Source organism: Propithecus coquereli, unplaced genomic scaffold, assembly GCF_000956105.1.
Source record: "Propithecus coquereli isolate 6110/MARCELLA unplaced genomic scaffold, Pcoq_1.0 Scaffold161, whole genome shotgun sequence".
Lineage (NCBI taxonomy): Eukaryota > Metazoa > Chordata > Mammalia > Primates > Indriidae > Propithecus > Propithecus coquereli.
Window position 1 is genome coordinate 1,442,171 of NW_012140636.1, and position 13,659 is coordinate 1,455,829.

Genomic DNA, 13,659 nt, shown 5'->3' on the forward strand with positions numbered 1-13,659 from the left:
TTTTAGTTGTCCAGATCATTTCTTTCTATTTTTTAGTAGAGACGGGGGTCTCGCTCTTGCTCAGGCTGGTCTCGAACTCCTGACCTTGAGCCATCCACTGGCCTCAGCCTCCCAGAGTGCTAGGATTATAGGCGTGAGCCACCGCGCCCGGCCCTAACTTACTTTTTAAGTGTATATTTCCACAAGTAAATTATATCTAGAGATTAGAAAAGAACTTGCCATATTTCAACCTTGCCTAGATAGCTTTTGGGCTATATTATAATACTTGTCTACTTTCCATTCTCTTTTGAATATAGATTGTGGACAGGTGGGAATTCAGATCAACAGGAAGCCTTGGAAGACTTTACACCCTTTCCTGCTCCCTCCCCAGGAGTGTGTTAAAGTGAAAAACCTGCATCTTGATTGCTAGTCTGTCCTGGGTTTCAGGAGAAAATTATCCTTGAGGTTCATGTTTTGGACAGAATCGCTTAATGCAGTTCATAGCTGAAGCAGGCTCAGCTGGCCTCCATTTCGAACTATTTTCTGTTATGTTTGACCCTAGTGGCAATGATGGAGCCCATTTTTGCCCTGTGATGAGAAACAGTTTTCCTATTGATGCTAAAATTCACAGTGGCTTTCTTGAACTCCAGAGAGGAGAAAGATACTTAAACTTAAGTAGCATACCTTCTTTTTTATCCTTCACTTTATGTGTAATAGTATAAATGTGTTCTCCTCCAAAGTAATGTGAAGGGATTTTCTATCTTGTTGCATTCTCGTCAGTTGTACCTCAAGGGCTCTTCCATCCAGAGTTTGGCCACGTGCTCTGAGGAGGGAGTCCTGGACTGGGGACTGGCGTTCTTGTATCACTGCCTGCTGCCTCAGTTTCCTCTTCTGTAAGATAAGGAAGTTAGCCTAGATTGTCTTTAAGAGTCTCTCTAGCTTAGCATCGTATGATTGCGTCTACTTTCCCTCATTTTGTATCTTAAATAGATTGTTCAAGGAGGCAGTTTTGTTTTCCTCATACACTTCCAAAATTAGTCTGAAGTCTGACTTTTATAAAACCTGTATCTCAACAGTATTCCTGGGGGGGTGGAGAATAAAACCTAGGATAACATGACGGTAATCAGGAAAAGATCTGTGTGCATCGGGAGGTGTCTAGGTCAATACTTGGTCTGGGAAGGACTTGAATTCCTGGTATTTAAAGTCTTAAATTAGCAGTTTTATTTTAGTGAAAGTTAGTACTTTGTGGGTAAGAAGTGTGTTGAGTGTGCTGACATCAGACACCGTAGAGGATCTGTTCTGTGAGAATAGGATTCTTAGGTGCATTTCAATAAAATACCGTTATATATTAATAACTAAAATGAATGTGTATGTGTGATCTTTAATGTCTCTACTGAGTTTTCAGTAACTTTCAACAGATGGTTTCCTCCCCTCGTCTTTGCATTTTTCCTGCCTCCTCCCATTACCCCTTTCTGAAAAGAGGCAAATGATGGTCATAATTGAAGTAATGGCTTGAAAGCCATTCATCAGCTAAGTGGAAAAGAATTATTTTTTACTTTAAATTTCCTTTGGGATTACTTAGGATCTGTTCTTTTAGTAAGAATACAATTCATTTGTAACAGCTGATCTCAGTTGGGAAGGTTTTGCTGGGGCTTATATTTCATATTTTAAAGTGGGCTTCCTATAAGCTGACATTGTAGCAAGAATGCATTTAGCATTTACTTGAGAAAAGCAGTCTATGAGCTGTTCCTGTTTGATACTATGTAAAAACACAGAATATGTTTAGATGGGGTTTTTTCTTCCAAGACACTTAGATCTAAAAGGAGTTACAAACATCGTGAATGTAGCGGTAAAGCAGTAGCTTTGGTGATTTATGTTAGAGGAGAAGTTTCCTGGATTTCTATGCCTGGGGTCTTCGGCTTGGATTTAAAACAAGTTAATTAAAGTATCCTGCTGCTCAGGAGCTTGACCACTGAAACATTCCTTTCTCTCCCTCTCCCTCTTTCTCTCACATCTGTCCTGCCATCTCTCAGAAGATGAAAAGGCAAAGAGAGAAGTGTCTTCCTGGACTGTAGAAGGTGATATTAACACTGACCCATGGGCAGGGTATCGGTATACTGGTAAACTCAGACCGCATTATCCACTGGTGAGTAAATAAGGTAATCAGAATTTAACATTACAATTTTCAGTTCCCTAAAATTGATACTTGTAATTTATATTCCAATAGTGAATCATATAATCAGGATTAAGTTTGCAAAGGAACTTGCATTCTAGCTCTTTAGCTCTTACGGTGCATTATTTGGGAGCTTGTAGGAATAACTGGCAATCATGGAAGAATTGGAAAACATTTTAAATGAAAGACTAAAAGTTTTTTAATTTTTAAAAAGTATGGGGTAAAGTGGAACAGCTGTTTTGTGACCAGCCTGATGGTGGTATATACAGTTGTTTCTCGGTACACCCCCACCCAGTCCCCCACCCCTGTGCGGAAACCAAAATCTACCGATGCTCAAGTCCCTTAAAGTCAGCCTTGGGTATCCACCGGTTTTGCGTCCGTGGATTCTGCATCAGTGGACTCAGCCAACCGCAGGTAAATATTTTCCATCCACAGTTGGTTGAATCCAGGATGTGGAGCCTGCAGATACGGAGGACTGATTGTATTATACTTCTCTGAAGTTTTTTTATTGTGATGTATTTCTACCTAAATTTAGATACGGCTTTTCTGCAGTTTTTTCCCTTCCTATGTTGTCGGCAGATAGGAGTCTCAGTTTTAACATAGATACTCACACAAGTTGAAATCTCTTTGTCATCCTTAAATATTTAAATTCTCTTTACTGATGAGTTTCTTTTAATAAAGGGAATATATTTTGAATTTTAAAAATTTGGAAAAATATGAAAAACATAAAGTCTCCTCAATCCTACCTTCCAGAGATAATCACTAGGAATATGTTGGTGTATGTTGACTTTGAGACGTTTTATTGTTGTTGTTAGCGTGCCAGTCTGGAACAGCACGGACACCTTGTAGTCTGCATGTGATCTTAAATCCTTAGTGGCCTTGACCACGTTCCCCTTTATTCAGTATCCTAAGAAAGAGTTGGCGTTAACACTAAGAGAGCTTCATCTTAGTGAAATAGATACCTGTTAGGATATTTAAATTGTCACTTAAAACTTTTTTCATTCAAAAACTTCTGAATGAACTTTTTAGTGTTTTTTCCTCCATTTTTCTTACCTGTTTATTTATTTTAGTAAATCAGTTCTAACTAGCCTCTTTGATGTTTTCAGATGCCAACAAGGCCAGTGCCAAGTTATATCCAAAGACCAGATTATGCTGATCATCCCTTAGGTAAGTTCTGCTATTCCGATTCTTCATTTTCCCATCTGTGGGCTTGACGATTACTGCAAAGGGAAGGATTGCTTTTCTTATAGAAATCTTTCAGTGCTGGGCTTCTAATAAACGTAAACGTTGTGTTTTCAAGCTGTATTCAAACATTCAAGGGAATTAAAAATTCTTTCCCCTCATCAGAAATCTACCCAGTTCTGAAAATACTGTTTATGTAGATGTTAAAGACTGCATTCAAAAATAATACTGTATTTGTGGTGTTACATCAACTTCCAGATTAAAAACAGTTTTGATTTTTACCATGTCCTCCTACCTAAAGTAAACATCATCTATTTAGATAAAAGTAGGTTGTAAAGGCCTGAGTGAATGCCTGACTAAGGACTTTGGACTGTAACAGTAGCAGAAAGAGTAATAATGGTGGTGATAATGATAGTAGTGAGGAGAATGGTGATGATGACGATTCTGTAATAGTAACTGGCATTGGTTTTTGCCTAACTGTGTGTCAGGCACTGTGCTAAGTTCTTTGCCATGTGTTACTCCATTTAACACTTGCAACACTCCTGAGGTAGGTTCTGTCCTCTTCTCCGGTTTATAGATGATAATAGGGAGACATCCAGAGAAGATAGGTGATTTGCAAAACAAGTCAATGGAGTAGTCTCTGACCTTAGGGCTTGTACATATAATTGAAATTGGACTATCCGAAATTACTGATTTTGCCTGTCAAAAATGGTTGAATATCAGCAGTTTCATGTGGTTTAATCTAGGAAGCTAAGCTGTCTTTGCTTTGTCTAAGAAGTGGAGAGCTTTATTAAGTTCTTATGGATATAATTTTAAAATCTAGTTAAACACCACCATTACAGATAAATGGAAGGAAAAGACAATCTCAATGATAGAAGACTGTTTATTAATAATACTACTCTATTTAATATTCTTAAGTAGGATATTAACTTGTATTTTTAAAAATCTACATAAACAAGGTAAATTCTAATACAATGAAATGTTACACAGTGAAAAGTTCGTCCTCCTGCTTAGAGGTAACCACTATTACCAGTTTCTTGCAGAAGTTTAAAGAGATGTTCTGTATGTGTGAACACATTAGAGCGCCACCTCCACCCAACATTTATGCACTAAGAGAACAAACTGTACACACCTTGCTTGCTGTGTTCTCTTAATATGTCTTGGAAATATTCCATATAAGCCCATGTAAAGCAAACCCTTTCTTTTCAGTGACTGAAGTATTCCATTGTGTAGATGTATCGTAATTTATTAAACTAGACGCTTACTAATGGATGTTTAGATTTTTTCCAGGTTTTTTTTGCTTCTACCAATTTTCAGTAACTGTTTTTGTGCTTACATCTTTGTGTGTGAGAGTATTTTTGTAGGTTAATAGCTTTAAGTAAAATAGGTGAATCAGAAGATATGTACATTTTTGATTTTGAGAGTTACCACTGATTTCAGTGATTTTTGCCAATTGTTATTTCCATTAAAAACATATGGGAATTTCTTTTCTCCTATATCTGTCCCAGCATAGTGTGTTATCAAGCTTTATGATCTTTGCTAATCTGAAAGATGAAAAATGGTATTTTGCTGTTATTTTAATTTGCATTTTAAAATTATAGGTAAGGTTGAGCATCCTCGTATATATTAAAAGTGATTTGTGGTTTTTTTTTTTTTTCCTCTTGAATTGTCTATTCATATCCTTTACCTTTTTTTCCCTGTTAGGTTACTAGTTTTTTCCATATTAATTTATAAATGTTATTTCTATATTAAGGTGATCCTTCGATGTATGTCCTAAAAATGTTTTTTCCCAATTGACCATTTTGTATTTTGTTGTTATAAAAATTTATCAGTGTTTTCTTTTAAAGTGTATATGGTTTTATGACTTAGAAAAACCTTTCTGATTCAAGAAGTTATAAAATTATTTTCCTGTGTTCTCTTTCATTATTTTTATGGTTTCAGTCTTTTTGTGTGTATGATAAAAATTTGTGATCTAGCTGAATCTTATTTAGTAGTGGGAGTTAAATAGGGATGCAACTTAATTTTTTTCTCAGAAGAATACCTGGTTATCACATCACCGGTTATTTAAAAAATCAATCTTTTCCTTATAGGTTTGAAATGCAGCCTATATCATTGTATTACATTCTCATATTTCTTTGGGTTTGTTGTTGGATTCTGTTCTGTTTCATTAACCCATTTGTCTGATCATGTGCCATTGCCAAACTATTACAGCTGTACAATGTTTTAATCCTTGGTAGGCCTGTTTACCCACCTTTCCTCTTTTTCAGAATTTTCCTGGCTATTCTTGCATGTTTGTTTTTCCATGTGAAATTTAGAATCAGCTTGTCTGGTTACCAAAATTATCCTGTTGGCATTTTTGTATTGGGATAGTATTAAATTTATAGATTAATTTTGGAAGAATTGGCACCTTTACAATATTGAGTCTTCCTATCCAAGAACAGGGTATGTTTTTCTATCTTATTTAAGTCTCTTTTTTATATCTTTCAGTAGTGTTCTCAGATTTTCTTCATATGTGTCTTTTATTGTTAAGTTTATTCCCGAGTACATTCTTTTTAGTTATTTTTGTGAATAGTATCTTCTGTATTTTTTTAGCTCATTGTATGTATATGGGAAAGTTATTTATTTTGTTATATTTACCTTATAATCTGCCGACTTGCTGAATTCTTACTTCTAGTCATTTGCCAGATTCTTTTGTTCTAGAGGTGTATAATCGTACTTGATATTAATAAGAATTTTGTCTTTTCTAATTTTATGTGTCTTATTTCTTTCTCTTATTTAATTGCATGTGCTAATAGTATTGCCAAAACATTGTTAAATAATAGGGCTGATAGTGTGCATTCTGTGATGTTGGTTTTTGGTTTGAGATTTATATTAATATTTATCATGTTAAGGTGGTAGCTGGTCATGTTATTGGAATTATCTTTCTTTTTCAATGATCATTTGTTTTTCCTTCTTCAATTTATGACTGTGATGAGTTAGATAAATAGATTTGCTAATATCGAACTATTCCTGCCTTCTTGTTATGAATTTCACTTAACTCATGGTGTATTATGCGTTTATTGGATTCTGTTTGTTAATATTTTATTTGGCCATTACTACTTACAAATAAGATGAGTTGATGATTCTGTTATTTTCGTGAGATTTTGAAATAATTGCTGTACTGGCTTTATTACTTTTAAATTCATGTAAAATTTGAATTAAGTAACAGATTTTATTAGTGAAGGTTCTTAGGGTAGTATTTTTTAAACTTTTTTTGACTATGACCCAGAGTGAGAAATGGATTTTATAACATGGTCTTCGTATGTGCATGTATCTATAAATTAACAAACATTTCACAGAGCACTTACTCTATATAATATAATCTATTGTTTTCTATTCCATTTATTTACTTTCTGAAAAATGTTAGTTGTAGCCCACCAAAAGGTCACAAACTGCAGTTTTAAAGATATTGACTTAGGTTCCTGCTTCAGAAAATAGTGTAATTGACTCATCATTTGTTGCTATATAGTTGCTTCATGAGATGATGACCATGAAAACAATTTGTCAGTTGTGTGGTACTGTTCAAATATGATTTATTTACTGAGCTTATTAGCACATTGCCTGACATATAATAAGTACTCCATAAATATTGACTAATTTCTGATAGATCTGAAGTTCTTTAGAATTTTTTCTCCAGTTTGTTTAGCACATTTTCTTTTCATGTTGAAAATATTTTAAAAATAATCTAACCTGGAACCCACTAGATTATGAAATACCATTGTGTGAAACAGTGAGACTTGACTATTATTATGTCATCAGGGATATAATTATGCCAATAAATACTCTTGCCTTTCATTTTAGTTTTACTTACCAATTTTCTATTCCAGGAATGTCTGAATCTGAACAGGCTCTTAAAGGTACTTCGCAAATTAAATTACTCTCATCCGAAGATGTAGAAGGGATGAGACTTGTATGTAGGGTAAGAGCTTTTTTTTTTTTTTTCCACCACGGAGTAGCACATGTTCAAGTAGTACTTAGTACTTAGTGATTTGCTGATTGATAAAGGTATCAAATGTTACATTGTAAGACTATGTATGACTAGCCATACTTATTTTTCATTGAACTATTGTTAGAATATAATTTTAGCCAATAATTCTTTAATACTTAAATATTTGAAAATTAATCTGGTAGGTAATCTATATTTAGATGACAATCATTTTCTTTTACCCCTTGTATTTTTTTTTTTAAGAACCAGGCTTTTATGATATTTTTTTTTTTTTTTTTCACAAATTGGCATAACATAGGACAAAGTTTAAGACTTAAAGAGGTAACACTAACGGACCTGTTGTGAAGTACCTATGATATATGGTAGTAGTGGTTGTGCTTTAACAGATGAACTCACGGGTTTCTATTTTTCTAAAGAAAAATAATTGATACTCTTCATTTAGATGTGATTTTTAAGATTTTTTTATGCAGTGCTTTAAAAGTGATTTGATATTGATTTCCTTTGGTCATCTAGAAAATTTTATATTCCTTTCACTTATTTGCTCTGATTCTTTGAAGATATTCATTCATTTATTCTTTTATTTCCTTCCACCCTACCCCATTATAGAAATGTGTGAAGACTTAGCGTCCACAATTGATTACTGTTTAGATCACTTAGGATGTACATTTTCATATAGAAATCAGTTAAGCTTACTTATTAAGCTATTTGCTAGTTAGCTAATTATTATATAAAATTTATATATACTTATATATTTTATTTACTTGTATTTATATATTATATAATATATTTATATATCTTATAAAATTGTAATATTCAAGGAAGAGTCATTTTACTAATCTTCCACAAAATCTAAGACAGTCCACAAGGTACACATTTCTGTTTGTATTTCATTTCTTTTGAATATATTAAATATTCATTTTTTCCAGCTTGCTAGAGAAGTTTTGGATATTGCTGCTGGGATGATTAAACCAGGTGTAACTACTGAAGAAATAGATCATGCTGTACACTTAGTAAGAACTTTACTTTTTTACTTTGGAAAAAATTTTCACGTAATTAAATGTTTTAGACTTCAAAATTAAGGAAACTTAAGAATGTCTAAAGTAACCTGGTTGAGCTAATTTGAATGCAGGTTTTTGCTTTGTTTCGACTATGGAAAACATTCACTAGTCCTTATTCCCATCTCTAAGTATCTGTAATAGTAAGGTCTGAGGTGAGCTTGAAACATCTTGGTTCTGAAAGCTCATGTTTCATAAGCATTTCACTTGTACTTTTATAAAATGACTGATTTTATCAGCTCTTTAATTAAATCATGCCACTACATACATCAAATATTCTGAAATAAAAGAATATGACTTCTGAAGCTAGATTAGTAGAAACAAATGTTCCCTTTCATATCCACAGTAACAGGGTAATAAATAGTCTAGATAAATATTTATAGTAAATACGATACATGGTTTTTAAAATATAAAGATTGCCTGTCCATCAAAGAGAGACCGTAAGACTTTAGTAGATGAGGACACACGTAGGAACAGCTTGTTCACAAAAGAAGAATGGTAGCTAGTTAATACGACACCTGGATATGGACCAGACTTGCTCTGGTAATCCACCAACGCAGGTTATAACGACCTAGTAAATTAGTGTTTTTAAAGATGTTGATGTCCATCACTTGTGTGGAGATGACGAAACTGGTACTGGTGATCTTTTGCTTGGTGGTGGTATTGTAAATTGGGGCAGTCCTTTTGAAAGGATTTGAAAGTGTGTCTTGAGCTATGGAAATGTTTATAAATTTTTTTGTTCAGAATTTTATAAATCCTGATTTGGGGATATTGTTCCGTATGTTAGTATAAAATGCAGAGCTTGCAGTCGTAGTATTTTGAGTGCTTTTTGGGAGCCAGGTGCTCTTTTAAGTGCTTTTACATTAACTCATTTAGTCTCCCCAACAACCTCTAGAGGTAGGTACCGTTACTTCTGTTTTGTAGATAAGGAAACTGAGGAAGAGAGAGATTAAGTTGTCCAAAGTTACACAACTTGTAAGTGATGGAGTTGACATTTTCAATCAAGACAGTCTGATTCTGTGTGCTCTCAACTATTCTTTATACTGATATAAGAAGTATAGAAGTTTCTCCCTAAATAAGGGAAAAGCCACAGGATGCGTAGTTATTCGTTGTAGGATTTTTTTTGTAATTGAGGAAACTTCAAATTAATTTAGATTTCCAATAATAGTAGTATAATCATGCTAGTGGTATAATTGCTAGTAGTGTAATTATGGTATATTTCACAAATGGTATTTTATGTAACCATTACAAAATTATCAGCCTAAAAACTGTGGCAATATAGAATCAGAAATCCGTATGCTGTGATTACCACTGTGTGAGAACATCCAAATAAAATAAGGCTTATTATAGAAACCAAGACTATTTTTTCTCTAAGAATTTCATTTTTGTTCCACTGAATATGGTGATTAAAGTATCTCTGGAAGTACTTTACCATTTCTTAATTATACTAGCATTCACTTTTTGATCCTAAGGATATAGGATTGTTTCTCTATTAGAAATTATAATTACATCAAAATGCTTGTTAATATTTACTTTAAATACCTGTTTACTTCAAATAACATATTTTTCATAAGGAGTAGTTAATTCTAAAGTAACACTTGTATGTTTATAATATGGGTTGAATATCCCTTATCTGAAATGCTTGGTACTAGAAGTGTTTCAGATTTCAGATTTATTTGGATTTTGGAAGATTTGAATTAGGCTTAACTTGTTGAGCGTCCCTAATCTGAAAATTTGAAATCCAAAATGCTCTAATAAACATTTCCTTTGAGTGTCATGTTGGTGCTCAAAAGCTTCAGATTTTGGAGCATTTTGGATTCTCAGGTTAGTAATACTCAACCTGAATGTGAATTTGCTCTTCCTTTGCAAAATTACCAGTAAGATGGTTTGCATGCAGTCTATGTGACTGGCACAAACCCTGTTGTATAATGTTTAAGGTAATATCTGCTACTATTTCTAAAACAAAATATTAAATAAGTTCTTTATGGTAGCGTCTGTTCAACTTTTTTCACATTTTTCAATTTATTCATTGTATATAGATTGTTTTTCCTTTTGCACATTGCAAATTATTTTCTCTGTGTTTTAATTTATTATAGGCATGCATTGCAAGAAATTGCTACCCTTCTCCCCTGAATTATTATAATTTCCCAAAGTCTTGTTGTACCTCAGTAAATGAAGTCATCTGCCATGGAATTCCAGACAGACGGCCCTTGCAAGAGGGTGACATTGTTAATGGTAAGAAATATGTCAGTGGCTTTTGTCACCATGAGCAAAGAAACAGCAAGGTTCGGGGAGTCTGTTAGTGACTTGTGTTTTTTTCAACTTGCTTCCTGTCCTGAGACTTTTCCTATTTAAAATTCAATATCACTCTGAAATCTACAGAATCCTTTTTTTTTTTTTATACAGTTTTTTGCATGTTGTTTTTAAGGTCCTTCTAGTATGATGTGTTCGGTACAGCTTGTGTTTCTGTAATGCTTATTACCTCATTTGTGATGGGTAAATAGGGGGAAGATGTCAATTAAATGCGGAAGTGATGTTGAGTCTAGTGTGGTTTTTCGTTTGAAGTCCACTGATGGTTTTGAGGAGATCAGGGCAGGCTTTTTTACACACAAGGGGAAGCCCTTAGTAATATAGGAGGACCTTAAGAAAAAAGCTGAAAATCGTGCAGAAGTGCCTTTTTGGAGTGGAAGTGGCTTTAAAGACCCCTGTGCTAAGCTGGCTTGGGAAGCTGCAAGTGTGGAGGAAGCAGCTGCAGAGACATTGCCCTCTGAGTAAAAACCAATGCTGATGAAGAAGGCTTCCCCAGGTAGTGTTTTTAATATTGATAAAATCAGTCTCTTTAGCAATCAGACATCTTAAAGGACTTACATAAGGCTGCGGAGAATTGACCAGTTGTTACGCTGGCTGTGAATGATAGTGGAGATTTAACTGTGAAACTATTTTAATTAGAATTGTTACTGCTTTAGTTCAGGGATCTGTTTATGCAGTTGCATAGGTTTTGAGACCAACCCTGCTCTTCATATAAACCCTGTTATTTTTGTTACGTGCACAATGTCTCAGGTGTGTAAGAAACGTACGTGTTGTGCTAGGCACAAAACACCTATACTTCAATTTTGTGGGGTGATTGAAATTCATGACTTAAAAATACTCCTTTAGTGTGCTCTTTACATATACATTTAGAGTATTACACTGGTACAGTGGTAACGTATTCCTAAACATCGGGACAAAGAGACAGATGAGTATTCACAAATAAAGTGAATGGCAGATGAGTTTTTAAAATACAGTTATAGAACAGTGTAAGTTTTTCTATTTACTTATTTCCTAAGAGGAGGAAGAAACTCATTAAAGATGAATGAAGATACTATTTTGTATTTAACGTCAAAATGTAGCACAGTCCTCAGTGTAATGTTACTAAGTTGGGTTATTTACCTTGTATGATTGTATCCTGCATACATCTTTCTTCTGCTGCGAATGATCTAGTTACTGTGAGAGTATAAAGACCCACTGTTTGGCCTGTGCTGCGTGGCCACGTTCCTGTTCTCCACAGTGAGTGATACTAAACTCACGCATCGTACTCAGGGCGTTTCTGTTGGGCACTTACTCTGTATCCGTTGGTGTCTGGTTAGAGAACGCAGGAGTTTACCTTTTTCATTGAGCTGCTTGATGCTGTCATGTTGGAGAAGCTGAATTCTATGTTGCAATGAAAATAAATGTGGTCTTTATATTTGCACGTTTCTCCTGCAGTGGACATCACTCTTTATCGCAACGGTTATCACGGAGACCTGAACGAGACGTTCTTCGTTGGGGACGTGGACGAGGGAGCGCGGAAGCTCGTTCAGACCACGTACGAGTGCCTGATGCAAGCCATCGATGCAGGTCAGCCTCCGTGCGGGGCACCGGGGGCGCTGCCGTGCGCTGAGGGGCCGCGAGCGACACGTCACCACAGTGCTGTGCGTCTTTGCGCCTACCGGCTCTGCCCTGCTCTGCCCCAGTCAGCCCTGGGTTTCGGGGGCAGTGGATTCAAGTGGGGTTTGAGACTCTTGATGGCGGTGGACCAGATGATTGCTGCTCATCCTTTGTCTCTTTGATCTGTGATTTATCTTCCTTTTCTTCGCCTGATAAATGAGGAGGAGTATGCAGATGGTTTTTTAGTGCAGTTTTTATTCTACTTTTTAATTCTTTCAACTATGTAAATAACCATGTTCTCCTTATTAAAAAACTCTGAAGATTATGAGAGAAAAGTGAGTGATTCTCCTTTACACCCCTCCTCCTCTGCTTTTCATCTCTTTCTCTTCCATCTAGAGGTATCCACTGTTAACACTTAGGTTTTTTCTATCTCCTGTGCGTTAATGTATACACACACATGAATGTATTTAATTAGGTTAAATGAAATTGTAATATTCTGTAATTTGGTATTTTGCCAACTGATATCTTAGTGATCTTTCCAAATCAGCATCTGTATGTACCTACATACACAGATCTATCTCATTGTTTTAATGGATATTTATCATATTCCATAGTATCAAAATTTCTGTACCTATTTCCCTACTGGATTTTGGTGATTTCCAGATTTCTTGCTATTGTAGTGTTGGGTAGAGGTGTGAGTATTTCTGTAGGATTTTTCTCAGGCTGTCTGTCTTTGTCCATACAAACAACTTATCCAGGCTTTTTTTTAAATCAGTATCTTGTGGGGATGAGAGAAGGAAAGGAAAGCTGTTAACAACGGCTTTTTGGAGTTGTTAACAGACTGTTAATACAAACGCAAACAGCTTGCCGGTTAAATCCTTACCATTCGCACTTTATTATTCAGTGTATTACCTGCGTCCCCCCATCCCCTCTAGAAAACCCTGATACATCATCAACAGAATATTGAACAGGACAGAGTTTTTAGACAAACATAATTATCTCCAATAACATTGACCCATTATTTTTATTGTTTTTAGTTCATTCTTTAACATGCATGGGAGATAAAGTTTTTATTTAATAAAGTTGGAGGAATGAAAATAAAAGAATATATTTTTGTTTATCAGTATGTAAAATTTTTTTATCAGCCACTATTGATTATTTTAGTATGCTAGGTGGAACTGCAAGATAAGAATTTTATTGTTTAGTTTCTCATTTGTGAAAGCTTCAGTTTTAAATAAGTTATAGGTTTTTTTTTTTCCCCAGATAATATATTCAATGTTTATATCCTTTTTCCTTTTCTATTGAAAAAAGCAGACAGCTGGAATGTTGTTTTACAAAGACACGTGACGAGAACTTGTCAAGAAACTACCAGAAAGCAG

The 13,659-nt window shown here is 34.8% G+C and overlaps 1 protein-coding gene across 1 annotated transcript in view; it reads left to right on the forward strand.

Moving 5' to 3' along the window:
* Positions 1-13,659, forward strand: part of METAP1 (methionyl aminopeptidase 1) — a 77,813-nt gene that overhangs the window by 49,481 nt on the left and 14,673 nt on the right. The window contains exons 4-9 of the mRNA XM_012641068.1: positions 2,013-2,125; positions 3,259-3,319; positions 7,201-7,292; positions 8,246-8,329; positions 10,471-10,609; positions 12,119-12,250. Coding sequence (XP_012496522.1) covers positions 2,013-2,125; positions 3,259-3,319; positions 7,201-7,292; positions 8,246-8,329; positions 10,471-10,609; positions 12,119-12,250 — 621 coding nt within the window. The remainder of the gene's footprint in view (positions 1-2,012; positions 2,126-3,258; positions 3,320-7,200; positions 7,293-8,245; positions 8,330-10,470; positions 10,610-12,118; positions 12,251-13,659) is intronic.